We start from the raw sequence: 27,719 nt of genomic DNA on the forward strand, positions 1-27,719 counted from the left end.
CTGATAACAGTATGGCAATATCAATGAGATACCTGAGACTTTGGCGAATGATGACATAAACAGACATAATCAATTAAATATAAGGATACAGAATGAAACAGAATGAACGATTGAGATGGAAATACGGTGGGTTTAAGCCCAATTAGATTTAGGTGGAGAAGTTAACAGAGAGAAAGAAAGATTCAGTTGAGAGAGAATAAAGGGACAGAAAGAAATTTTGAAAATAAACCTTTAGGAAGAGTATGCTACTGGCAGGGGTGAGACTCCACATTTCAGTTGTTCCCTTTCTCAACCTCTGAGGTTGAGTGGATATTACAGAAGCATAAATGTTGTCTTAAAAGGATTCTTAAATCGTGGAATAGCAGCACTGACTTTCTGCAGTGAGTTTACTTCACATTTGCAGCACAAATGCAGCAATTTCTTGAAACTCATGGGGGAGGTTGACGGCAAGCTTCAGTGTTTGTGAGGCTGACCATGGAGCATCACAAATTGTCCAGCAATTTGTTGTGATTCTTAATTCATGGCCTATCTCATTCTTGTCAAGTGCTGGATCCTCTACACACTAATAAGGGTGTGGACCTTTAACCCGCCATTATTTTGGTAGCCAATTCTGGCCCATTGTTTCTAAAGACTAGTTTTGAATTTCCCACTCGTTAGACTATGCCCTCTGGTTCTAATGCGCTGGGCAAGTTGAAATAGCATATCATGGTGGACATCACCTTGTCCCTTTAGAATCTTAAAAACAGTAATCGGATCACCTCTCAATCATTTCTTTTCCAATGAGAGTTTGCACAATGTACATGAACACTCATAATTGATCCCGTCATCCCCTCAATCATTCTGGTGGCTCTTTTCTCTTTCGTTTCAAAAGCTGCAGTTTTCTTTTTACACTGCGGCGACCAGCACTATACACTGTATTCCAAGTGCTGTAATATCAATGATTTATAAAGTGAAAGGAATAACTAACTATTTCAGCACAATATGCCCTTTTATTACACCTAACATTTAATTTGCTTTATTTCACTTTCACCAAAATTTATTGCGATAGCTTCAATATATTGTCAAGTGGATGTCAAATTGGGCAATATTTCTGAAGGGAGGAGAGTTAACAGGAGGAATTATAACCTCCAAAACAGGTGGGTTTAGATCAGATGGGAAGAAGAAATGAAAAAAATCTCAAACCTGAACCCAACCTTCCTCGAAACTTCCCAGATCCAGTTTTAACAGGCAGGTGACCAACCCTCTGCCAGTAGGCAAGTCATGCCTTTAAATATTTTAATGAGGTTGTATGCATCATATTTTATCTATTCCAGCCTTAACGCTGGCTGACAAGGCTTTCTGAACATTGGGAAACACAGCAGCTCAAGGAAGGTAAGGGCTGCTGCATTAAACAAGTAAGTGCTTTTCCAGCACTGCTTGTGGGCCATGGAGGAGCAGGAGTCCTTCCCCTGGAGCCCCCCCCTCAAGCAAACATGTTACCTTCCCCACTGATTGAACCCACTTATCCAGTGATCTGATACCTTGCCGATGGCCTTCATTGTTCGCAATGTACCCCAGTGGCTTCCCTCAATCTTCACCACTTCTCCACCAATCTCTATGGCCCCTTCATTGACATCCCCCAATCTCTTCGACCCCTTATTGTTATCCACCCCATCTCTTCCACCCACCTTGATGGCACTCGCCCCTCCCAACACCTGATATCTGGCCCCACCATAGGCATCCTCACTTATCTCTCCAGCCTCATGTAGATGTCCCCAAAGGCACCCCATTCTCTCCCACCTCTCTATTCCCCAGCTGTGGCTGGTTGTTACAGACCTAGCAGCCTGACCTATCTGCATCTGGGAAATGGATTTCCAAAGTGGTAATCAGGTGCTGCTGTTAAATTCAGCAGGACCTGAGAGGAACCTGTTTTTCCTTTATTCTAGGTTCCTCTCCCTGTTGTCTCACCCCTCACCTCCCCATTAAGATTGGCACCAATATTTCAGGTTGCTGACCTTTCTCTGATGAAAGATCACTGGCCTGAATCGTTAACTCTGTTTCTCAGTTCACAGATGCTGCCTGGCCTGATGGGTTTTTCCGGCACATTCTGTTTTTGTTTCTGATAAAAGTGGGGCCTTTTCTTGCTGTAAGAGAGAAGGTTAAAATGAAAACGAATCAAGATGTGCAAGGTGATGAAGATTTTTGACAAGGTAAACAGGGCATAAACTGGTTGGTAAGCTGGTAACTAGAAGGCATAAGATTGCCACGAAAAGAAGGAAGGGAGAGGTAAAGAGATTTTCGAACACAGAGGCCAGAATTTTTCCCTTGGCGGGGATGCTCGGCGGGAGTGGGCAGGGGCAGTCGGGAAGCCGCTCGCAATCGGCTCTGCTCCGCGATTTCACGTGGGTGGGCCAATGAAGGCCCGCCCTGCGTGGATTGTGAGCGGCAGAGCTCAGTGCTACCTGTGCGGGCGGAGGTGGAGGGAGAGCCAGGCCTCGCGCACAGTTCACGCATGCGCGAGAAAGAGTGCTTCAATCTCCCTGAGGCACTGAGCTGCCTTAGAGAGATTGAAGCGCTTTTTAAAAAAAATTAATGAATCCAATAAAAATTTAATGAAACATGTCCCCTCATGTGACTGTGTCCCGAATCTCATGTGTCACATGAGATGGGGCATGTTTTTAATTTCAAAATAAAGTGTTATTTAATTTGCATTATCTTTAGGAAACCTCATCCCTCTCGTGGATGAGGTGTCCTAAAAAATGTCAAGGCCACCCGGCCTTTCACCTGCCCACCAACTGTTAGGCTGGACGGGCAGCGTAAATTTCAAGTTAATTAGCTCGTCAACGGCCTTAATAGGCCTTTCAATTATCGGCAGGCGTGCAGCCGACTCCGGCACACACCCGCCGAACAAAATATTGCGCAATGGCTTCGGGATGCACGTCATATGATACTCGTGTGTGTCGGCGTAAAATTCTGGCCAGAGAATGGTTACAGTGTGGAAATGATACTGGAAACAGAATCCATTGTAGATTTTATAAGGAAAATGAATAAAAGATTGGTACAATTTTTATGGGATATCATGGGCAAAGGGAAGAGGAATAGCAATAAATGAATAGCTCCTTAAGAGTAGCAACACAGGCACAATGGACTAGGTGGCCACCTATTGTAGTTTAAGCTGATATATTGGAGATTGGTCATATTTTAATGCATAAAAAGATTGACGTGTTCATAGCATTTTATAGCTGGCAAGCATCATAGCTAGTTTAAATTTGAGTCCTGCCTCATTCAGAGGATAACAAAATGATCTCACTGGGACTCCCAACTTAGCTGATAACTATGTGAACAGAATGTCTTTTTGTCTGTGATGCAATTAATTAAATTTGATCGAATACGCAGGAGTGGCATCAGGAGAAATAGAGAGGAAACATTAATGTAGTAAGTGAGAGAAGATTTACTGAATAGCCGTACATTAGAGTTAATCATTCAAGAAGCACTTTTTCACACAATGATGGTGGGATTTTTCTCCCCAGAAAGCCTGTGGAAGCTGAGACCATTGAAATTTACAAGGCTACAATTGACAGATTTTTATTAGATAAGGGTATCAAGGGATATAGGTCAAGTGCATGTAAATGGAGTTAAGATACAGATCAGACATAATCTAATTGAATGTTGGAACAGGTTTGCAATTGGAAATTGCACAGGTTAGGTTACAGTTCAGGTTTCTGCAAAAACTCTTCTGTAAAACCACAGTTATAAAATCTTCCATGAACCAGTGCAATCAGGCAGAGCAGTAGGACATCCTTGTTTCTTGTTATTTTCTTTCCATTACCTTGATGTTTTTAAGAGTGGTAATCTAGGGCAGAATTTTGCCCTTGGCGTGCGGGCTCGGCGGGGGTGGTCAGGAAGCCGCCCGCAATCGGCACCACACCGCGATTTCACGCTGGCAGGCCAATTAAGGCCCAGCCAGTATGGAACGTGAGCAGCAGTGCTCAGCGCTCCCTGTGCGGGTGGGGGAAGGAGGGCGAGCGGGCCAAGCATGAACTTTGCGCATGTGCGCAAGTGAGCACTTCATAATCTCCCTGAGGCACAGAGCTGCCTCACAGTGATGAAGCGCTGTTTAAAAAATAAATAAAGAAAATAAAAATGTCATAAAACATGTCCCCTCATGTCACATGACTCTGTCACATGAGCAGGGACATGCTTTTAATTCAAGTGTGACATTTTTATTTGCTTTAGGAAACCTCATCCTGCCTGTGGATGAGGTCTCCTAAAAAGTGCAAAGGCCGCTTAGCCTTTTCGCCTTCCCGCCAATCGTAAGGTTGGACGGGCAGCGTAAATTTGTATTTAATTACCTTTTTAATGGCCTTAACAGGCCTTTTAATTGCTGGTGGGCGCACTGCCGACTCCAGTGCACGCCTGCCGAACAAAATATTGCTGGACTGCGTGATGATGTTGGGACGCTTCCCCAATGTCATTGCACGTCACGTGCACAGCCGGGTCGGACGCGTGCCCGCCCGCCCGCTGAGCTTAATATTCTGTCCCTGGTGTAACTTTATTAATATCACTTGGAAATGAATTTATCGTCATAAATAAGAATCTTTAATAAGGGTGTCCAGTCCTCCACCTGTGAATAACTTAATTTCAAATTACTAAAATTGCTTAATAAAGCTTTACCGAAGCATTTATAATTTCACCAGTATACATCAGTCAGTTTCTTAGTAAATGAACAAATCTTTGATTAAAAAAACACATTTAAAACACGTGGAGCAGTGGCTGCAGTCCTAAGGAAAAGAGCACAGTTTGAAGAGAGTGCCCGAACCAGTTCAATCAGTTGAATCTCGGAATTTTGGCCTTAAGGGAGGGCCAGTTTTATGGGGGAATTGAATCTTGAGCCAGCATAAAGATTGTTGAAAACACAATTTAAGTGGCTTTGGAGATTTAATTTAAGATTAAAAATCCCCAATCTTTTGCACTGGTTTGGCCAATCTTTGCCTAGATTGCACTGATATAACAAGTGGACACTCAATCCCAATACGTTCTGCTGACAATGCATTTCCTGTTTTGTTCCACAGGTTCCACCAATACTACTGGATAAACAGTTTTCAGAATTTACACCAGATATTACGCCAATAATTCTTGCAGCTCACACCAACAATTATGAAATAATAAAGCTCCTTGTGCAGAGGGGAGTTTCTATACCACAGCCTCATGAAGTTCGTTGTAACTGTGTTGAGTGCGTTTCCAGCTCAGATGTTGACAGTCTGCGCCATTCTCGATCAAGGTTGAACATATACAAAGCCTTAGCAAGCCCATCTTTAATTGCTTTGTCCAGTGAAGACCCCTTTCTTACTGCATTTCTTTTGGGCTGGGAGCTTCAGGAACTAAGTAAAGTGGAAAATGAATTTAAATCGGAATATGAGGAATTATCACATCAGTGTGAATCATTTGCGAAAGATTTATTGGACCAGACAAGGAGCTCCCGGGAATTAGAAATTATACTTAATTATAGGGATGATAATAGCATTCTGGAAGAGCAGACCGCTAATGATCTTTCTAGGTTAAAGTTGGCAATTAAGTATCATCAGAAAGAGGTAAGACTTCTGGAAATCATATGTTATTAATATTTGACTTGTGGTGCCATGATCAGAAGACTGTATGTGCTAGACATAAGTGGGTAGATGGGTCAGCACTTTCAAGATTTAATGAAGTGTGGATTTATTTAAAATTATATTGCAGATATTTATTTTATCATCTCCCACCTTCATGAGTAGTGCTTATTAAATTGTTCTTGTTCAGAGAGAAGAGCAAATGAAAGACAAAGGTACTGTACTAAATTAAAATGTTACTTTTTCACAGAATAATCAATATAAAATTATTAAAATAACCACAATACAAAAATAGGAATTTTCACCAAGACTGTATAAACTGTGTAGTTGTAAGCCTCTGTGCGTTGAAATTATATAATTTGGAAAATAATATAATTAAGATCCCGGATGCCTTGTTTCTCCAGACACAGATCAATAATAAGATACAAAGGAGAAAGGAACATTTGGTCCATTGATCTGTCTTTACTCATTAGGAATTGCTCCCACAGCGCTACTGATATAAATCAATATGATCACTATAAAAAAATTTGAATTATTACCTATGATATCTTGGCAGGGCAAAAACACTAGTGCACGCACATTCTGGTACCCAACTGAACTGGTTTATTCCAGTTTTGGTTTATATCAATCTGTCTCTTAAAAAAAAATTCTAATTGATACCCTATTCTCTATTGAACTGTAGATTGTTCAGGGAGTGGAAGCAGGTCTCTTAGCTTGCCCACCTAGGCATTCACCTGCCTCTGTCTCTGTCCCTGGCCTGCTTCTGGAGGCAGTGGCCCAGTTCCAGTTCATCCCCACCACCCCACCATGAAAATACTGTAGGTAGGCATTGCCAGGCAGGAGGCGGGGTCAGGATGTGGGAAAAGGTCTGACTCACAATACCTGCCTTGCAGATGAAAATCTGGGCCCCAGTGTTCAAAATAGCTATGATTGGGGATTAATTGATCCGTATTTATTTCTTATTGGGGAGCATTAATCTCATGTGGAGGCAGTAGAAATGGTTTCCATGCCTGTGATTGAGATGATGGGGAAGTAGGAGGCGTCCACAATGTAAATCTGCAACACAGTTTAGAAAGTGCCATTGTATGCAGAAGACACTGGAGAGAGTAGCAATCCAAAAGATTTCTGGAACACAAGATGTCAGCAGTAGGTAGTAAGGACATTGGTGGCTTCTGAAGTGACAGCAATCACTCCTTCAGTAGACATCTTGAGGATCAACCTGAATGCCTGTGCGTCGCTGACTGCAACTAATCAATCTGTAATGACACCAACCAGTTTCCCTGTTCAATGCCAGTGATCTGCTAGGAATGACCGTAAATGGTGTTGCCTCTGTACAGAATGGCAATGGACCTATTTCCTTTAGGCCTCCTCTATTAACACTTGAGGGAACTTCAAACATGGTCCACCATCCTTTGACACTGCAAAAGAAAAACTATCAGGAGCTGATCCCTCTCAGCTAATCTGTTCATTGAGATGATAGTCATCACAAAACTCTATGGACAGAATTGTCCCAGATTTGCACAAAGTTTGGTAGCGGGCTGGAAAAGGATGTTCTACCGGCCGGCCGCAATGACGGGTTTTCACATTGTATCACCCCATTCCCAGCAGTCCCGCCTCATTACTAATGCATTCCCAGGAAACACACCAAATCACTGATGGGGTGGCATCTGATTCACCCGCCATGCTGTCACCTCAGGCCTTCAATAATCCAGGTGTCATATTTAAAGGATGCCCCTGCAGAGAGCTAGTTCTCTCTAAGGGATCGGAAGCTGCTGCAAAGTCATGGCTGCCAAAGGGAGGAAACATGCTGCTCCCAAATTTAACAACACCTCCCTTGGGTACATACTGGATGCAGTGGAGGCCAGCTGTTAAGTCCTCTACCCCCACTCTGGATGAAAACTAGCAAGCAAGGAGACAAATCCAGCATGGGAGGTGGTGGAAGCAGTGGTCAGCACCAGCATCCTGCAAAAGAGGACAGCTACCCAGTGCCGACAGAGGATGAATGATCTCCTCCGTTTTGCAGGGTAAGTCACTCTTCTCATCACTCTCAACTCTCACACTCACAAACCCATCACACATCCACAGGGATCTCACTCACGGCCAGTTCAAGGGACATCACCATTCACTCTCCCACAAAAAAACTTCATCTGCTCTGCGGATCGTATCCTTATCCTGTCCATGGCACCACTCTGCATCCACACACGCCAGGCATCCTTCTCATCTGGCCTGGCAGGTGTCCTGCTCAGACTCTCTCTATTTGTCTTCATACAGGGCAAGCTGGCACACAACAAAAGGGAGAGGTCGCAGACTGGTGGAGCAATGTCTGACATCAAGGTCCTCAGAGACTTTGAAAATAGTCATCCAGCTGGCTGAGGATGACCTGGACCGTTCCTGTGCTGACTTGAGGTTGGCGGTGCACAACCAAGTGAGGATCCAGCAGTGCAACATCCATCAGGCAACCATGTTGTGAGCGAGTTCCCCTGTTCCGTAGTCCCCTGCCATGCACTAATTATCTCTCCTTGCTTTTGCAGGTCCATCCGGGAAGCAGCCGAGGGGGTCCATGGGCCGGATCCTCGACTCAAGCCCCGAAGACACCTCGGAAGAAGAATCTGATGACACCCTAATTGAAGACACGTTACAGCGTTCACCCACACCCTCCACTGGCGCAGAGACATACACCTCGGTGGGACCTAGCTTTAGAGTAGACTCGGGGTCACAGTCTGGTGAGCACATCTCACTGTATCATCCACAGCGGGTGGCGGCAGGGTTTCGACACTCGGAGGATTGCTGGAGGCCAGAAATCTGCTGAGTCTGAATCAGGTGACGAGCCTTTGGACTCGGTCATACCTCAGTTACTGGAGCTGCAAAGGCAAGCTTGGGAACATCACGAGATGTCCGCTGCACTCCTGAAATTGCAAGGCACGATGGAGGAGTCCGTCCGCCTTTAGTCTGAGGTGATAGCGCCGGCATGCAAACACACTGAGATTAACACTGGTAGGATGGCGGCTGCCATGGAGACTTTGGTCCAGGATATGGGTTCTGCACTGCTGCGAGGGCTGAAATCCATCACTGACACCATAGTTATCCTCCAACAGTGTCAACGCGAGAGGGATGCAGGGCAGCTTGATCTCACTCCAGCTTGCCCTTCTCCTCAAGGAGTCAGCCAGGACCCTCGGGCACCCATGGAGAGGAGGATCATCAGGTGCACACTCTGAGGCCATCCACCTAGGTGACTCCAGGAGTGTCCGGCCTATCCGAATCCCCTCTTCCTGTGACCCCAGCAGCTCCAGCTCCACAGGCTGAAGAGGCCGCCACTGCCACACAGCAGGACCCTGAAAGAAGGTCAGGGCCCTCCAGGTCTCAGCCTTCCAGAGGATACCCACCAAGGTCATCACAGACAGGGTGTAGCAGGCAGCAGGCTGCCTCCACTTCCGCTGTGGACGTCGGAGCGCACCGAAACATAGCGGCAGGGTTTGGAAGGTTAAGAAGGTGCAGTTGCACAGCCTGTAAGTACAAGTTAATCACTTAATGTTCACTATTGTAAATAAACTCCCAAGAATGTCTCCTTGCCTATGGCTCCTTGTTATGTTGAGCAGTGTGTAACCTTTAGAGCAAAGTGAGGGTCCGGCTTCACACTCACTGGACACATTAGTGATGCCTGCACCTCGAAGGTGCTTGTCATTGCTGCTAGAGTGTTGTGGGGAGGCGTCACACGGTTCCGTCATTCTCTCTTCAGCACCTTTGAGGCGGGGCTGGCCCCCCCATCTCTTCAGCATCTACGACTGGTGACACTGCAGCTCCTCAAGGGGTCAGGTGCTGAAGGCTGACAAAGGATCCGGTGCATTTAAAGTTTCACGGCTACATCTCCATGATATGACCCTGATCACAGAATGCAAGCGAGCTGCTCTCAGCCAGACAGGAGTCAGACATTCACAGAGACAAAGTGAAGATCTTTGGAGTGTCCTCACTGCATGTTGTCATTATCCTCCTGGAATCTAGCGACTATTAGGGCCTCCGCTGTGTCTCCATGATATGAGCCTGACCACTGAGAGTATGTGCGCTGCCATCAGCCACACAGGAGTGAAACGTTCACAGATGCAAAGTCTGTCCTCACTGCATCTTGTCATCTTCTTCCACGAATCTTGCGGCTGTGAGGGCCTCCTGAGCGTGCCTGTCTCATCAAAATACCTATTGTTTATTGCACCAAAGTCTGTCACAGCATGAGCTTCTTTGCACCCTCGCTGTACTGCAGTCTGAGGCCGCCACACAGGCGTCATCAGCCACGTCGTCTCTGGGTAGCTCTTGTCCCCGAGGAGCCTCTCAACCCTGGAAGATGTCAGGGATCTGAGACCTACTAAGGATTTAGGAGTCGTGGATGCTCCCTGGGAATTGTGTACAGACCTGCAGGTTGTGTTTCTGGCGGTTGCACACCAGCTGAACATTCGGTGAGTGGAAGCACTTGCAGTTGATGTAGTGGACTGCTTTTTGCCACGGAGATCTTAGAGGCACATGAATGCAGTCGATTGCACCCTGCACCTGTGGGAATTCTGAGATCTGCGCAAATCCCAGCGCTCTTGCTTCCTGGCTTTCCTGATCCCGGGCAAAATGTACAAAGTTCTGTGCCTTCACGAAGATGGCGTCCATAACCTCCTGGACACACTTGTGCATGAAGGCTTGCGAAATCCCGCACAAGTCAACTGTGGAGCCTTGGAAGGAGCCAATGGCGTAAAAATTGAGCCCTGAGGTCACTTCCAAGGCCACTCACAGTGGCTGCCCTCCATGTCCCCAAGGCGCCAAATCCTGCTGCAGGTGGCACATGTGACTGTCCAGTTCCCTCGACATGCACAGTCTTCGGCGACACTGGTTCTCGGTCATCTGCAGGAATGACAGGTTCCGTCTATAGACCCTGGGTCTAGAGAGGCACCTACGAGCGACAGGTCACTGTGGATCTTCAGCTGTGTGTGCAGCAGGCCTGCCGCACCTTCATCTTGAGGGAGCTGCTCCTCCCTTTGCCAAGCAAGGCACCTCCGCTGCGCGCTTCTTCTTCCCTGGTCTCTGTAAGCCATGAGGCATACCGCTAAGTCACCAGGCTCCATGATCCTGATGTTCTCCTCCTGCAGGATCAAGGAGAGAGATGTGTGGGTTAGCATGGGTGTACTAAAAACCTCCCTTGGATAAGTCTGAAGGCCCCTTCATGCACGTAGGAGTGTGCTGGCCACTACCGGGATGGCCAGTGTGTAATGTACTCATTGGCTGTTTGAAATGCCACCCGCCTCCACGCCAATCCACTTGACTGATTGGCGGCAGCTTTGGCCACTGGACTGCATGCTGCGCTGTCAGCTCAGGCACAGACATTTTCCTAACCCACACTGCAAGTCTACGCCGTTAGCTTGAACTATAATGGATACTGGTCCAAATCCTAACAAAGACATTGCAAGGGGCTGTGAGCACCCCCACCAGTGACCCTGCGGTGGCCACCTATCACAAGGTGATTGTACAACTTGCCAAGTTGGCCAATTGCTCTGCTGCCCCTTAAGATGTACATTAATTTGCAGTCTGCGCCTGAGGGGTGAAAAGTTCTGCAGCATTTGGTGGCACATTCATGCTTTTGCATTGCTTGAGTCGGCAGAAAAGCTTCAGAGGCCCAACTCCAAACATGCCAATGGAGCTGTAACTGAACAGTCTCAGCTGTAGAAGAATGCTCACTTTTGACAAAGTTTTTCAAGTACATGGCTGCTTCCTTCATTCCCCCTGCCTCCCACCCCCACCCCCCACCACCCCCCCCCCCCCACCCCCACCCCCACCCCACCCCGCCCCCCGCCACCACTTGCCCACTTGCCCCGGGCATGTGCTTGAGTATGCTTCCTGGCACGTCACAGTATCACAGAATTTTAACGGCACAGAAGGAAGCCATTCAGCCCATGGTGTCTGCTCCAGGTCTCCAAATAAGCATTATGACCTAGTGCCGTTGCACTGTCTATTCCCCATACCCCTGCACATTGTTTCTATTCAAATCATCATCTGATGCCCTCTTGAATGCTTCGATTGAAGCTGCCTCCACCACACTTCCAGGCAGTGCATTCCAGACCCGAACCACTTGTCGTGTGAAGAAGTTTTTTCTCACGTCACATTTGCTTCTTTTGCAAATCACTTTAAACCTGTGCCCTCTCGTTCTTGATCCTTTTATGGCCATTACTCTCTGCTTCAGCCAATTTTGTATCCATGTTGCTGCTGTCCCTTTTATTCTATGAGCAATAACTTTTCTCACAAGTCTGTTGTGTAGCACTGTATCAAATGCCTTTTGAAAGTCCATGTACAGCACATCAACAGCATTACCCTCATCGAACTTTTCTGTTACCTCTTCAAAAAACTCCAGCAAGTTAGTTAAACATGATTTCCCCTTTAGAAATCTGTGCTGGCTCTTCCTTATCAACCCATATTTGCCCATGTGACGACTAATTCTATCCCAAATAATTGTTTCTAGAATCTTGCCCACCACTGAAGTTAAACTGACTGGTCTGTAATTGCTGGACTTATCCTTACAACCTTTTTTTGAACAAGGGCATAATGTTTGCAATTCTCCAGTCCTCTGGTACCACCCGAGTCTAGGGAAGTATGAAATATTATGGCCAGCGCCCCTGCAATTCCTACTCTCATTCCTTCAGTGTCCTTGGATGCATCTCATCCAGTCAAGTATTTCCTTCAGCCTGTGCTACCTTGCCACCAACTACCACCCCCCACTCTACCCAGTTGACCCACACTGGAGCCCTTGCCCCGGCACCACACTGAAAGCCAGCCGGGAAAAAGAGACTTGCCTGTGCCCCTTGCGAATGCATGGCGCCTCTTCCTTGTTGTCCTATGGGCGATGCACACCAACGGCTGCGCAAGGTTATGTGCACTCACCTTCAAGTTCGCCTCAAAGTTCAGGCAGCAAGGTACACACCTTGTAAAGGCAGTCGTGAAGCATGCCGTTCTGAAGCCAGGCTGACGTGGGTGATAAATTTGACATGGGGGGATGATTCCAGCGAGCAAGCCTTATAATTAGATGCAAATGTATTAAAATGATGTTCCTGACGTGTGGCGATGGGAAATGTGGCCCACCATTGACAGGTGGAGTGGACAATCGCAAACTGGTTTCAAGATGGCGTAAAACCAATTTTTGGCATGCTCACTGGTTAGGCATCAGTAACGTTTTGTTTAAAGTAAATAAAGTTTGAGATTCAAGACACCTGCTTTTGGAATAAAGCCACAAATAAACAAAAACAAAATTTTCCCTACAAGTTCAGAAAGTTAAAAACAATTTACAATACGTATCTTATACTCTAACATTCTAACTCAAAGTATGAGGTGCATGTGCATGAACAGAAAAACTGTCGTCAAACACACCACACTACAGAGTAAATGGCAGATGCAACCAAGACAGAGCCCATAGATTTCTCAGGAAATCATCCAGACATTAGTCTCACCATAAATCAACCAATCTCACTGAATCTTCGGGCGGAATTGTATGATCCCGTTGGTAATGGGCATCACGGTGGGCTGTGGGGGGTGAAATTTGACGTGGGGCTGAAATTAGTTTCAAATCGGCGTGAAATCACATCAGGGGTGGAGACAGCCTGTGCAATGGTTGGCCCTGTTGCCTCTGATGACTTTGGCGTGTGTCCTCCGGAGAGCCGAGGCTTTGAGGGCTCAGGTTGCTTTGGCTGTCCTCCTGTGGGCCAGCTGCTCCCTCCGCCTTGACAGAGGGTGAGGTTGAGCGGGTCACAGGCGAAGGGGACTTGGAGGGAGCAGACAGCCCCTGAGATTCCTGAGTGGATGACCCAAGGGTGTCCAGCTGCCACTCCTCCTCCCTTTGGGTGCCCAAAGGCTCTGGCCTGACTCCTTGAGGGGAAGGAGCGCCTGGGAGGACGTCAAGGTGCCTTGTTTCGTCATTGTGTTGCCACTGCAGGAAATCACCCATGGCTGCTGCAATGGAGTGCAGGTCTGCGCGCATCTCCGTGTTCTGCTGGACCAGGGTCCCCATGATCTCCACCATCCTCCCCATGGAGACCTCCATATGCGCACATGTGGGCACCTCTTCATCAAAGGGCAGGCGGACACACTCCTCTGAATTGCGTGCCATCCTGTTGAGGGCTTCCGACAGCTCTGTGTGATGTTCCCCCGCCTTCTGCTGACTGTCCAAATTAGTTGGGAGGCCGAATCCAGAGGTTCATCATTTGACTCGGACCTCACGGATGCCTCTTGCCCAGCAGTCCTCCAAGTGCCGGGGAGCTCGGCTGAACATGCCTCCACCTGCTGCGGACACGTGTCCGTGCAGTGGCCACCAGCAGCTTGCTCTAGATCTAGGTCCCACCGAGGTGTGTGTCTCTGTGTTGGTGGAGAGTGTGGTTAAGCGCTGTGACGGGTCTTCCAGACTGCTTATTTCCAACTCTTCAATGGAGGAGGTGTCCTCTTGGCTGGAGGTGAGGACCTGGATAGAGCTGAGGGATTGGCTGGCTGAGGGGGTCGATCGTTCGGCAGAGCTCCCTGTGAACCAAAGTAGAGATAATTAGTGCATGGCCGCAGAGTCAAAGGCGCAATGGCACACTCCTCAAAGTGTGTGAGGGGCCTAATACCACTCCAGCCTCCGCCTGGGATCTCTCCCTGCTGTTGTGAGCCAGCTTCACCTGCATGAAAACAGATGGAGAGAGTGTGAGCAGGACGCATGACACTGTGTGGATTGCTTGTGTGGTGAGCGGAGCCATGGGCGGGATGAGGATGCGAGCTCCAGAGGATCTGAGCCTGATGGAGATGTGAGGGTGCGTGTGAGAGATTAGGTGGTGTTGTCCCTTGAGGTGTGAGATCCCTGTGGATATGTGATGGGTTTGTGAGTGTGTGCATTGAGAGCGATGAGGTGGTTGACTTACCTTGGCGGAGCGGATGAGAGTGTTCATCCTTTAGCAGCACTGGATGGCTGATCTCCTCCGTGGTCCAGTGGTGCTGACCGCCACTGCCAGCACCTCTCAGGCCAGATTGGTGGACCTCCAGCAGCCAGTGCAACCTTCCACTGCATCCAGCAGGAACCAAGAGAGGCATCACTAAATGTCAGGGCTGCTGTCTTCCTGGCGTTCAGGGCCATCTTTCGCCTGGAGCAGCCTTGGTCTGTAGACATGAAGCATGCTGTGCTCTGGTGTGCTTTAATATGACACCCGGAGCAAGTAAGTGCTGAGGTCATGACGTGGCGGGCAAACTTGAGCCCGCCTGCCAGCAATCCGGCATGTTTCCCATGAATGCATTCTTGGTGATGTAGGACGCGACGGGAAGGGGATGAAATGGCATAAAAACCCAGTCATTGCGGCCGGTAGTTAAAACGTCTTTTTTCACACCCAAAATCATCCCAAATCTGGGATGATTTCACCCTTCGTCTTTCTCATGAGGGTTTCCAGTCTCCACCTTTGAAGATCCTGACTTGGAATGCTCTTTAAATATCTCACCCACTTGGAGGCCTTTAACAACAGGTGACTTCGCAGGGTTTCAATCTCAAGCAGAACACCGTTGCTCCAAAGGGGTACCTTTGCCCCCAAAAGCCCACAGTATGGAGCCAGTCTGCTAACTGCAGCTTTCTTTAATTCAGAGCCTATTTCTTTGCTCCCTTCTGTTAATTTACTTAACAGGAGCTATTCCTGTCACTGTGTCTGTGACACTTCTTGGCTAGCAGACTGCTTCAAACTGACTTCCTGAAGAAGAGTTGTCTGCTGACCCTTGAATTGTTCTAGAAACCTATCAAAGCAATCCCAGAAGGTCCCACCCTTGTTACTAGACAGGATCCAGAATTGGGACATCCTGTACCTTTGAATATCACAATCTCTACAGATCAATGGATTTCATGACAGTTTCAATGAGATCATGTCTCATCCTTCTAAATCCTAAGGGAACATAGTCTTACTCTACCCAATCCCTCCTCATAGGACAATCCTCTCATCCCAGAAAACCTTCAGTGCACGCCATCTAAGGCAACTATATCCTTCCTTAGATTTAAAAAAAAACAGAATGTGGGCGTCTCTGGCTGGGCCAGCATCCCTAGTTGCCCTTGAGAAGTTGGTGGTGAGCCACCTACCTGAACTGCTGCAGTCCATGTGTTATAGGAGTACCCATTGTGCTGTTCGGAAGGGAGTTCCAGGATTTTGACCTAGCGACAGTGAAGGAATGGTGATATAGTCCTAAGCCAGGTTTGTGTGTGGCTTGATGGGGAACTTGCAGGTGGTGGTGTTCCCATGGGTCTGCAGCCCTTGGCTTTCTAGGTAGTAGAGATCACAGGTTTGGAAGGTGCTTTCGAAGGAGCTTTGGTGCTCTGTTGCTGCAGTCCATCTGGTAGATGGTGCACACTCCTGCCACTGCATGGCAGGGAATGAATGTTAAAGGTGGTGGTTGGGGTGTCAATCGAACAGGCTACTTTGTCCTGGATGGTGTTGAGCTTCTTGAGTGTTGTTGGAGCAGCACTCACCCACGCATGTGGAGAGTATTCCATCACACTCCTGACTTGTACCTTGTAGATGGTGAAAGGTGGGTTTGGGGCAAGGCTTGGAGCAGGAACAGGAGGTTGGTTATGTCCAATTAGCTGTTTCAAAAGCAGTGGGGTGGTCTAACAGTTAATGTTCAAGGGGAATGATGCAATTTTTATAGGTTCATCATAATTCAAGTTTTTACTGCCATATTTGAAGCAATAGTCACCAGCGCTCTATTTTACTGAGTTTCACATGCTAGAAACACCCAAAAATAGATGATAAAGCAAAGAAAAGAAAATCAATCTATGCTTTTTTTGGGGGGTTGCCAGTGACTTCCATAAGAAATGCCTAATATGTTGATCAAAATTATAGTCCTGGAGATTCAACAATGCGGGTCGTGTTTTGTGGAACAGTGGCCCAGCCTAACAAGACAGAAAATATTTAAAGATATTCCTTGAAGATATTCCTTGAACATTGCTTGGGCATCCCAGGCAAATTGTGGGGTTTTTTCCTAGTTAATAAACTAGTTTTCTCCTAGTTAATAAACAAATCGGGACCTTTAGTGAGCTGTGCGCATGTACAAAGACTGTATGTAACAACAGCTCTTGGTGGGATATTGTGCACAGCAGGAATGCCCCAACAGAAATATGACCCCGAATGCCTTTACTAATATGGCAAACAATGCTATTCCAGCTCATGACAAGCATCAGATACTGGCCATATCAGAGACTTAGGATGTCATTCGACACTCAAAAGACAGGTGCTGTGTAGCCATATTCTTTAAACATCGCCTTACTTTGTCCTGTTAGTTCATATTAAAGTGTTCAGTACAATTTCAAACATGTGACAAAACTGCTCCTACTCCTGCTCCTAATTCTTATGTTATGTTCTTACGTAAGGCATTATTCATTCACGACATTATCATGATGGAGAACCTCTCCATCATGGCGAAAATGGCGGGCAAACTCGGAAATTCTAAGTCCCGCCCCCGAACACGGCATTTCCTATTTTCCTATTTGGGCTGGGGTTTGTGCATGCATAATTTATGAAGGCAGCTGGCCATTTAAAGCACCAGCTACCTCCACTGAAGTGGGATTTTGGTAGGCCAGGTTGATTAGATTAGACCAGGTAAGAGCAAGTCTGAACTTGGTGGATTCTTTTCGATAGCCAGGGTACCCCTTTGGATGTGGTCCCGGGACACCTTTGGGAGAGGTAAGGCACACTTTGGGATTGTTAAAATTAAACATGATCGCGTGTAAAAAGTGCATAAACACATTAGAACTGTCAAAAGTTGTCAAAGAACTACTGATCCAGCCCACCCCCCAGAACAAAAGTCCTAACTGCAAGTGGCCATTTTTAAAGGCCAGGTTCGCAGAACTGGGAATTCTCTCATCTCTGCACACCCGACCCGGGAGTGAAAATCTGGGCCTCAGTCTTGACTGTAGACAATAACCTAACACCAACAGTTCTTGGGTAGAGATTTCCAAAGATTCACAATCCTCTAAGTGAAAAGATTTCTCCTTATTTAAGACATATATGACCAACCCTTTACCCTGACACTTTGATCCCTAATTCTAGAGGCTCCAGCCAGGGGAAACACATACAAGACTTGTACGTGTTTCAATAGGATCATTTCCCATTCTTCTAAGCTCCAAAGAAGACCATTAAGTGCATATGACAGTGGTTTACAACCTTTTCTCGGTTAAGGAACCCTATAATATATTGTGAAACTCTGTGGAATCCCACCCTCTCTCCCTCCTTCTGCCCCCCCACCACCACCACACCACCACCGTATAAAGCAAAAGTGAAACTAAAGTAAAAAAAAACCATTGAACAAATGAATGGGATTGCAAAAATTTTATTGATTAGTTTTCATTAAATGCATTTCGTTCCCTGGATATTTTGGGTTTTATTTGTTGCTCTGGTGCCTTGAATGGGGTTTTATGTCGGCTACAACAGACTGGTTGGAAAATTGCATTCATGTCACCAAGACTGAGCTGAGATGGAGCCTGGAAAGTTGGTGCAGAGTTTGAGAAGTTTGAAATTTGGTGTAGAGTTGGGGAAGTTTGAAAGTTTTGAAGTGATGAAGGATGAATGTGTTCAGACTGTCTGGGGTTGTGTCCCATTTACTGGTGATTGTTATCCTCCTGGGGAAAGTATCAGAAACTAAATCCTGTGATGGTGAGTGAGAGAAACACAGAGGGAGAAAGAGAGTGCGAGAGAGAAGCCTGAAAGTGTGCAGGGAACCCTCTAGGGATGTTCGTGTTGAAAAACACTGGCATACGATTTGAAGTCCAAAACTTTTATTAATCTGTCAAATTTCACCCTACTTTTTGTTAACACCAACAATTGCAACTTAAAACTGGAATAATTTTGGCTTGGTGAAAATGTAGTGGTATTTTTTATCTTTATCTGTTCTTGGGGTATGGATCCACAAGCAAATCTGCATTTATTATGCATCATTAGCTGCCTGTTGTAAGTAGTGGTAGATGTTATTTTAGCATTTTTTTCTACAACTGAAAGGTTTGCTAGACATTAGAGGGCATCACGAATAAGCCAGAATAGGTGGGTGTAATAGGCTTCCTTCCCTGAAGGATACTAGCAAACAAAAAAAGTCAATCATTTAAGACTGAGATGAAGAGAAATTTCTTCACTCAGAAGATTGTGAATTTTTGGAATTCTTTATCCCAGAGAGCTGTGATTGCTCAGCTATTGAGTATAATCAAGGCTGAGATCGATAGATTTTTTTGGGGCTGTAAGGGAACTGGGCAAGAAAGTAGAGTTGAGGTTGAAGGTCAACTATATCTTTTTGAGTGGCGGGTTTGAGAGGCATAAACTCCTGCTCCGTTCCTTATGTGGTTCACTTGAACAATCTAGCAACCATTTTTCCAGGTGTTAGCCCATACATTGCCATTCAGTTTCAGAGTTGGTACGATTTGACGCCTGCATTGCATAATCACTATCTAAGGGTGTCACTTGTTATTTTAAACCCCCATATGCCATATCTAGTTATGTTGTCCCATTGAGACAGATTCTGTTGAAGAGTCATACGGACTCGAAACGTTAACTGTGTTCCTCTCCGCAGATGCTGTCAGACCTGCTGAGTTTTTCCAGGTATTTTTGTTTTTGTTTTGAGACAGAAATTCCTCTGTTCACTAGATGTGGCAATATTGCAAATGTGCATATGGTGATTTATTGTATTTATAATTTCTATTCAAATTAAATTTTGAGAAAAGTACCAAATGAAAAACTTGTACTTATACATTTGCAATGATGTTATATTTATTTACCAGTGGAATTCTTATTCCACTCTGCAAAAAGTCTCATTCATTGTACAACACCTAATGGACCAGTGGATATATACACTTCCTAGTGTGGTATAGAGCCACATCGTCAAACATGTTCCCAGATTTGTGACCTAATCTCCACTGACCTGATCTTAACCAGACTGTAGTCCAACAAGACTACTAAAAGTAGCCATGCCCCTGGGTAAGGAGGGGGAGGAAAAAACTTCATAGCTGATCACAATCCAATGCTGGAAACTACATGTGGGTGGGTGTTTGATAAGGACTGAATTTTGCTGTGATTCCCTACATGATTGAATAGAGTGCTAGTACTCGCATTAAAAATAGCCACTATTGCAGGCAGGTTGGTGCCAGTGAAACTGTATCCTTGCTATGAGACACTACTTTCAAGACAGGAAAGGGAAATATTGGGTGGCGGGGGTGGGGGACAGGAGGGATGGAGCTGGTGGTGACAGGGAAGTGCAGTTGAAACGGATTTATTGTAAAACTCAACTTTAGACATAAAGTATGCACTTTAAACTGTGAAACGTATGTTACAACTAAAATAATATGCTGGCTTACAGATTAACTGACTTAAAGGAAATCTTGTCTTTGTTTTAATTAATTTTAATTTATCCTTGTTCCCTCTGAATTTATTTTTTTTTAAATGTATAATTCTTGTCTTGTCTTCTAGTTTGTTGCCCAGCCAAATTGTCAGCAGCTCCTTGCTTCCCGCTGGTACGACGAGTTTCCTGGCTGGAGACGACGACACTGGATCGTTAAATTCTTGACCTGCATCAGCATCGGACTGCTATTTCCAGTCTTTTCCATGTGCTACTTGATAGCACCAAAAAGCACATTTGGCCTTTTTATTAGAAAACCATTTATTAAGTTTATCTGTCATACTGCATCATACTTGACTTTCCTTTTCCTGCTGTTGTTGGCATCTCAACACATTGATCGAACAGATTTAAACATGCAAGGTCCTCAACCAACCATTGTTGAATGGATGATACTTCCCTGGGTGCTAGGTAATTTATTTGCATGTGATAATTAATATGTACGCTGGTGGGATAGACCCCTGGTGCCCACATTAAATCCAGGTCAATGTGTAAATCTCAGATGAGTACAGAATCTGGTGAAGCTGAGATGTGTACCATCTTTGAATTCTATTTTAAAACTAACTAGGTTTACAGAGGAAGAGTTGCCTTTTGGGTGAATTACAAGAAGGCATAAAGCACTTGTAGACCAATGACTTAGCAGGAGTGCATGGGGTTTGTATCCTGACCTTCCCTACCTTGTACATGGTAGAGTTTCTAACCACCCTAAGCAAGGCTAACAGCTTGGGAGGGACATGTCGCACATCACTGGTATGGCAGAATATTGAACTTTTGGCCCCATCAGGCCTTTGGTGAGTTAGCAGTTTGCAGCCAACCAGTGATTGGTAAAGCTACAATTAGCCTCAGTACCACGGGTTAAGAAGAAGACAAATTACTCCAGATTCTTGCTACTGATCACTATCCGGCTACCTCAACTGTGAATTCCCTCCCACATTGAACAGACTGTACACGTGCACAAGAACAGCTATTGATCAGGCTCGTGCATGGAGGATACCCACTTTGGCAAATTGCCTATTCCAGGAGAGGAAAGAAAATATTGGAATTTTGAAAAATATATAAAATGGAGCTGAAAAGTTAGGTTGGTTGGGTTAGCTATATTGCAGAAGGAAAGGAGATAAAGGAATATGGAAGGAGGGTGAGAAATTAGGAGTGGGATGATTGGTATGTGTGGAGGATGAACACCAACACTGCCTGCTTTAACTTTCTTTGTAATTCAATGGGAAAAAAATGAACAGGTTGAATAAAAAGCTCTGAAACTTTAAGTTTTAGCTGTCCTTCATCCTGAGTTACATTTTGTACATACCATTTTTCCAGAACTTTTCATTATATTGAGTGGATTAATGTAGTGCACACTACAGAGCACTGCAGGTTGCAAATATTATGGGGGATAAATTTTAAAATACTATCAGTCACACTGTGGGCACAGTGCAGTAACATTGACCTGCATCTTGATTATGCTGAAGGACATTAGCATTAAAGGTCACAACGAAATTAAGGTAAATTACCTGAGGTGATGGCTGCAAACCTGGGCTCTATGATAAATTTCATGAATTGAAGCTCCTAGCATGAAGCTTCACCTACCAAGAGCACTTATTTACTTCTTACCCTTTACATGCCAATTCGATAAAGCTGAACCATAAGTATCTTTGTTGATAGTTTTTTTTCATTTCATTTCTACATATGATTGTCATACGCAGTATAATCTGATCTCTGTTTCAAAACCTGGGCTTAGAAATTTAGGGAGGTCCATTTTTAGGTATTGCCATTATATAGCAGACCAAAATTTTACCTGGCCACATTACATGCTCTTAGACTGCTATCGCTGTGTAATTTCTAAGCCTTTAATACGAGCCATATTTAATCACTTAAGTTTTGTAACAAGGTAAGCAATACTAATTGTCTGTTTACATATGCTCCATATTTTTGCCCTGTCACTTTGTCTGTCTATGTCCCTTTGTAGCTTCCTCATTTGATCCACATAACTTATATTACCTAACTTAGTGTCAACCACAAACTTGGATATAATATGCTTTATTCCTTAACCTAAGTTATTGATATGTGGAAAGCTAACGCCCCAGTGCAAATCCCTAGGAAATACCACTTGTCACATCTCACCAATCAGAATACATCCCCTCTTCCCTCCTCTCTATCTCCTGCCTCTCAACCGATTATCAACCCATGTCACAAAGTCACCTCCGGTTCTCTGCACTTTCATTCTTGCTAATAATCTCTTTGCTTATTAAAACTTTCTAGAATTTTATATAAACAACATCCAATAACATTCACTTATCCACTATGCTATTGGCCTTCACAAGAAATTCAGCTACATTAGTCAAATGTGACCTAATCTTCACAAATCTGTGCTCACTCTTTATGATCAGTTCAAGCTTGTCCAAATGTCCAGTCACTCTGGGCAGAATTTAATGTCCTCCCCGTGATGAGTTTGGTGGCGGGAGGCAGTTAATTAGGCAGGAGGATGGCGGGTGGGAATCCTGCCACCTGCCCAGGGTGGGAAGGCCAACGAAGCCCACTTGAGGGCCTCATCCCACTGTCGTTGGTATCAACACAGCTGGTATTAACAGGCAGGAGGCTTACCATGTGGGCTGCACAACAAGCAGACCTGTGCAGGGTTGCTTGCAGGCTCCCAGTTCAATTGGCTCAGTGCCTGATCGAGAGGCCTGGCATCAGGTGGGGAGTGGAGGGGGGTGCCACTGTAAGCCAGCCCCTGCCCTTACCGCTGACATTCCTCTCCCCACGCCCCCACCCCATGACCCCACTTCTGTAGTCACTCACCTGTGGCCTGGGATCCAGTGACGATACTAGACCTCGGGTGGCTGTCATATCACAGAAGCCATCTCCTCACTGGTGGCGCTGCTGTTCAACAGGCCTGCCAAGCTCTGATTGACTGGCAGCTCTTGGCAGGTGTGACATCTGCTCTGGGGTCTTTGATCCTGGAGAAAGCCTGCCGAATGGCACTTAATGCGGCAGGCCTTCCAAGAGGGGCTCTTGCCAGCTCTCCAGCCAGCGGGCATGACCACTGTCACCTCGATTAAATACCACCCTCTGTCTCTGATGATGGATTCCAGGAATTTCTCTGCAACTGATTTTAAAGTGGCCATTACCCATTTTTTCCTAATACGTAGATTGATATTTGCAATTCTCCAATCCATAGGCATGATTCCTGAATCTAGAAAGCTTTGGAAAATTAAGACTACCAAATCTTCAAATTCTTCACTTATTTTTTTTAATACTCTGGGGTGGAAACCATCAGGTCCTGGAGAGTTATCTATCTTAAGTCCCATTATTTTCTACATTACTATTTATTACTTACATTAAATCCACTAAGTTCCTCCCCTTGACTTATTTTTAGGTTCCCTTGTACTTCAGGTATTGTGTCCTCTTCCTTCACTGTGAAAATGGATACAAGGTACTCATTTAACAAATCTTCCATTTCCATATTGTCCTTTATAGTCGTGTCTGCTTCAGCCTTCAATGGGCTCACATTCCCCTTTACCACCCTCTTTCTCTTAATACATAACATTTTTATGCTGTTAGCTATGATGTCCCTTGTAAGAATTTTTTATATTTCCTTTTTGCACTGTTTATTACTTCCTTTGTTGCTTTTTATAGCTGTCACAGTCAGCTAAATTTTCACTTCTTGCATCTGTGTAAGCCTTTTCTTTTAACTTGATACTTGTTTGCCATGGTTGCTTAACTACACACGTGGAGCCTTTGCCTTTTAGGGGTATGCACTGGTTTTGTATCATGCCAAAAATCTCATTGAATACTGCTCGCTGTTTGTAAGTAGGTTTACCCATTAGAGTTTAACTCAATTTACTGTTGCCAATTCATTTCCATTCCCTGTGAGGTTTGCCTGACCTAAACTTGCAATTTCGGTTTGATTCTCCCCTCTCCCCATTGTCGATTGTAAAACATATTTTGCTATAAAGCTGTCCCATTGATTATAAAAACTCAATGCCAACTATAAACATTGTTGTTGCTCCATCCTTCCCTCATATCTGTAATTATATATTCCCCCCCTCCAATCCCATTACGTCAATACTATCAGGAGGTCTGTCGTTATTCAAAGCTCTTTATATACTTTGTTCCTTTCATACGAAGTGAGATTTTTTTTTAGGTTCATTTCCCTTGCCAGCACAAATCAAGAAAATCGTGCTTTCCGTCCATTGGCTTCAGTGCATGTTCACTGTCACACTTGGAAAAATTACCCCATTGTATCAAGACAATTATATAGATATGCCAGCATTATCACAGGACCTATAGTTGGATGAAGGAGACAAAGGGCAAAATCATCCCAGATTTGCACTAAGTGCGGTAGTAGGCGGGACAAACAATGTTTGACCCGCCGGCTGTGATGGCGGTTCCTCACGCCATATCATCCTACACCCGCCGCATTGATTATGCATTCCCAGGAAACATGCTGATTCGATGGTGGGCGGGCTTTCCTTTGCCCGTCAAGCCATCACCTCACCGCTTCTTCACGCCAGGCGCCACATTTAAAGTGCAGCCATGTGCACACTTCTCAGTGCTTCCAGCCCATGACTGCCGCACGGAAGCCATGACCCGGAAAGGCAAAAACACTTCAGCCCCCAAGGTCCCTCGAGCGCCTTTTGGGCGCAGTGGAGGCTCACCATGATGTCCCTACCCCGCTCTTGCTGCAGGATGGGCAGCAACATCACCAATCCAGCTTGGGAGGTGGTGGCAACGGTGGTCAGCGCCAACAACCTGCAAAAGAGGACAGCCACCCAGTGTCACAAGAGGATGAATGATCTCCTCCGTTCCACCAGGGTAAGTCACTCTTCTCATCACTCTCAACTCACACACGAACAAACCCATCACACATCCACAGGGATCTCACACCCCAACGGACAACACCACTAACTCTCTCACACACCCTCACATACTCCTCAAACTCATATCCTCTGGAACTCACGTCCTCATCCCATCCTTGTCTCCATTCACCACACAAACATTCCATGCAGTGCCATGTGTCCTGCACACGCTCTCTCCATCTGTTTTTATGCTGGAAAAGCCTGCTCACATCAGCAGGGAAAGGTCCCAGAGGTGGGGTGGAGTGGCCCACACTAGGCCCCCCACTCACTTTGAGGAGCATGCCGTTGAGCTGGCTGGTGAGGATGTGGACCGTGCCTGCGGTGACGGTGAGGCAAACACCCTTGTGATCATTCTGTACCACATCATCCTTCTCTCAACGCAAATGTGACTGCCCTCTCCTGCTTTTGATTCTGCTGCCATGCACTAATGATCTCTACTTTGGTTCACAGGGAGATCTGCCAAGCAACTGACACCCTCAGTCAGCCAATCCCTCAGCTCCATGCAGGCCCTCACCTCCACCCAAGAGGATACCTCCTCCATTGAAGAGCTGGAAGAAAGCAGCCTGGAAGACCCATCACAGCGCTTACCCACATCCTCCACCAGTGCAGAGACACAGACCTCGGTGGGACCCAGATCTAGAGCAGGCTCAGGTTCACAACCTAGTGGTCACCGCATGGACACATGTCTGCAGCAGGAGGGGGCAGGTTTGGCTGAGCTCCCCGGCGCTTGGAGGATTGCTGATGAAGAGGCATCTTTGAGGTTCAAGACAGATGATGAGCCTCTGGATTTAGCCTTCCAACTCATCCGGGAGAGTCAGCAAAGGGTGAGGGAATATCATGCAGAGCTTTTGGAAGCCCTCAACAGAGTAGCACACAATTTGGAGGAGTGTGTTCGCCTGCTCTATGATGAAGTGGTGCCCACATTTGCATGTATGGAGATCTCCATGGGAGGGATGATGGACACCCTGGAGACCCTGGTCCAGCAGAATGCGGAGGTGTATGCAGACCTGCACTTCATCACATGAGCCATGGGTGACTTCCTGCAGTGGCAACACGAGAGGGAAACGGGGCACTTCAGCACCCCTCCAGGTGCTCCTTCCCTTCAAGGGGTCAGGCTGGGGCTTTTGGGTACCCAAAGGGTGGAGGAGCGGCAGCTGGACACCCCAGGTCATCCACTCATGAATCTCAGAGGCTCTCCCTCCAAGTCCCCTTAGCCTGTCACCTCCTCAACCTCATCCTCTGTCACCACAGAAGGAGCAGCTGGCCCACAGGTTGTCAGCCAAGGCAAGCCAGGGCCCCCAAGGCCTCAGCTCTCCAGTGGACCCACACTGAAAGCATCAGAGGCAACAGGGCCAACTGTTGTGCAGGTTGTCTCCACCCCTGCTGTGGATGTCAGGGCAGCAACTTGAAGCCTAAGGCGTTCAAAAGGTAAGAAATTCTGATCGCAGTTGGTTGCACAGGTGAACACATTTTGAACACTTTACAATTTGAAAATATATTCACTTTCACTGAATAATGTGTAATGGTGTCTTTCAGCTTCATTGACAGGCTTCACGAGTCCTCCCACTGTATTCACCGCACCCCCCACCCCACTAGCAGTTCAGCTGTACACAGCTGGCCCACAAGTGATTCTGGAGGGAGAAGTTTGTGTGTGGCAGGGCCTTTCGCAACCTTGTACAAGCACTCTCCCACGCACATGGACCCTTCCCGCATCACACTCATCTCAATGTCCTGAACATTTTCAGTGCTGCCTTCTAGGGTTCACTTTCAGTTCACCATCTGAGCTGACCTGCATCTCTGCCCAGCCACTGATCACACTCCCATGCAGCACCTGATCTCACCCACCATGACTCTCGTTTCACTTTTGATTTAGCCAGTATGGTGATAATACAGTTTTTCTTTAGCTTCTCCATCTAATCCCCTACCCTAGTCACCTATTTCCTTTCCCCCATCACTGTCAGCCCCAGGCATCACCTCTACTGTGACCTACCAGCCACAACACTTCTCTTTCTGGGATGTCCAGATGAACATGAACGTTCCCTTCCTTCCCGAAAATCTCACCCCCATCCACATTCACAGAATCACAATCACAGAATCTCACAGTGCAGAAGAGGCCCTTCGGCCCATCGAGTCTGCACCGACACGTGAGAAACACCTGACCTGCCTACCTAATCCCATTTACCAGCACTTAGCCCATAGCCTTGAATGTTATGACGTGCCAAGTGCTCATCCAGGTACTTTTTAAAGGATGTGAGGCAACCCGCCTCCACCACCCTCCCAGGCAGTGCATTCCAGACCGCCACCACCCTCTGGGTAAAAAGGTTTTTCCTTACATCCCCCCTAAACTTCCTGCCCCTCACCTTGAACTTATGTCCCCGTGTGACTGACCCTTCAACTAAGGGGAACAGCTGCTCCCTATCCACCCTGTCCATGCCCCTCATAATCTTGTACACCTCGATCAGGTCACCCCTCAGTCTTCTCTGCTCCAACGAAAACAACCCAAGCCTATCCAACCTCTCTTCATAACTTAAATGTTTCATCCCAGGAAACATCCTGGTGAATCTCCTCTGCACCCCCTCCAGTGCAATCACATCCTTCCTATAATGTGGCGACCAGAACTGCACACAGTACTCCAGCTGTGGCCTCACCAAGGTTCTATACAACTCCAACATGACCTCCCTACTTTTGTAATCTATGCCTCGATTGATAAAGGCAAGTGTCCCATATGCCTTTTTCACCACCCCACTAACATGCCCCTCCGCCTTCAGAGATCTATGAACACACATGCCAAGGTCCCTTTGTTCCTCTGAACTTCCTAGTGCCATGCCATTCACTGAATACTTCCTTGTCAAATTACTCCTTCCAAAGTGTATCACCTCACACTTTTCAGGGT

The 27,719-nt window shown here is 46.2% G+C and overlaps 1 protein-coding gene across 1 annotated transcript in view; it reads left to right on the forward strand.

Annotated features, from left to right (window-relative positions):
* The window catches only part of LOC144682447 (short transient receptor potential channel 4-like), a 96,339-nt gene that overhangs the window by 45,687 nt on the left and 22,933 nt on the right, over positions 1-27,719 (forward strand). Inside the window, exons 3-4 of the mRNA XM_078544850.1 lie at positions 5,052-5,570; positions 20,048-20,384. Of these exons, the coding sequence (XP_078400976.1) occupies positions 5,052-5,570; positions 20,048-20,384 (856 nt within the window). The remainder of the gene's footprint in view (positions 1-5,051; positions 5,571-20,047; positions 20,385-27,719) is intronic.

The sequence above is a fragment of the Cetorhinus maximus genome, chromosome 7 (assembly GCF_964194155.1).
Source record: "Cetorhinus maximus chromosome 7, sCetMax3.hap1.1, whole genome shotgun sequence".
Classification (NCBI taxonomy): Eukaryota; Metazoa; Chordata; class Chondrichthyes; order Lamniformes; family Cetorhinidae; genus Cetorhinus; species Cetorhinus maximus.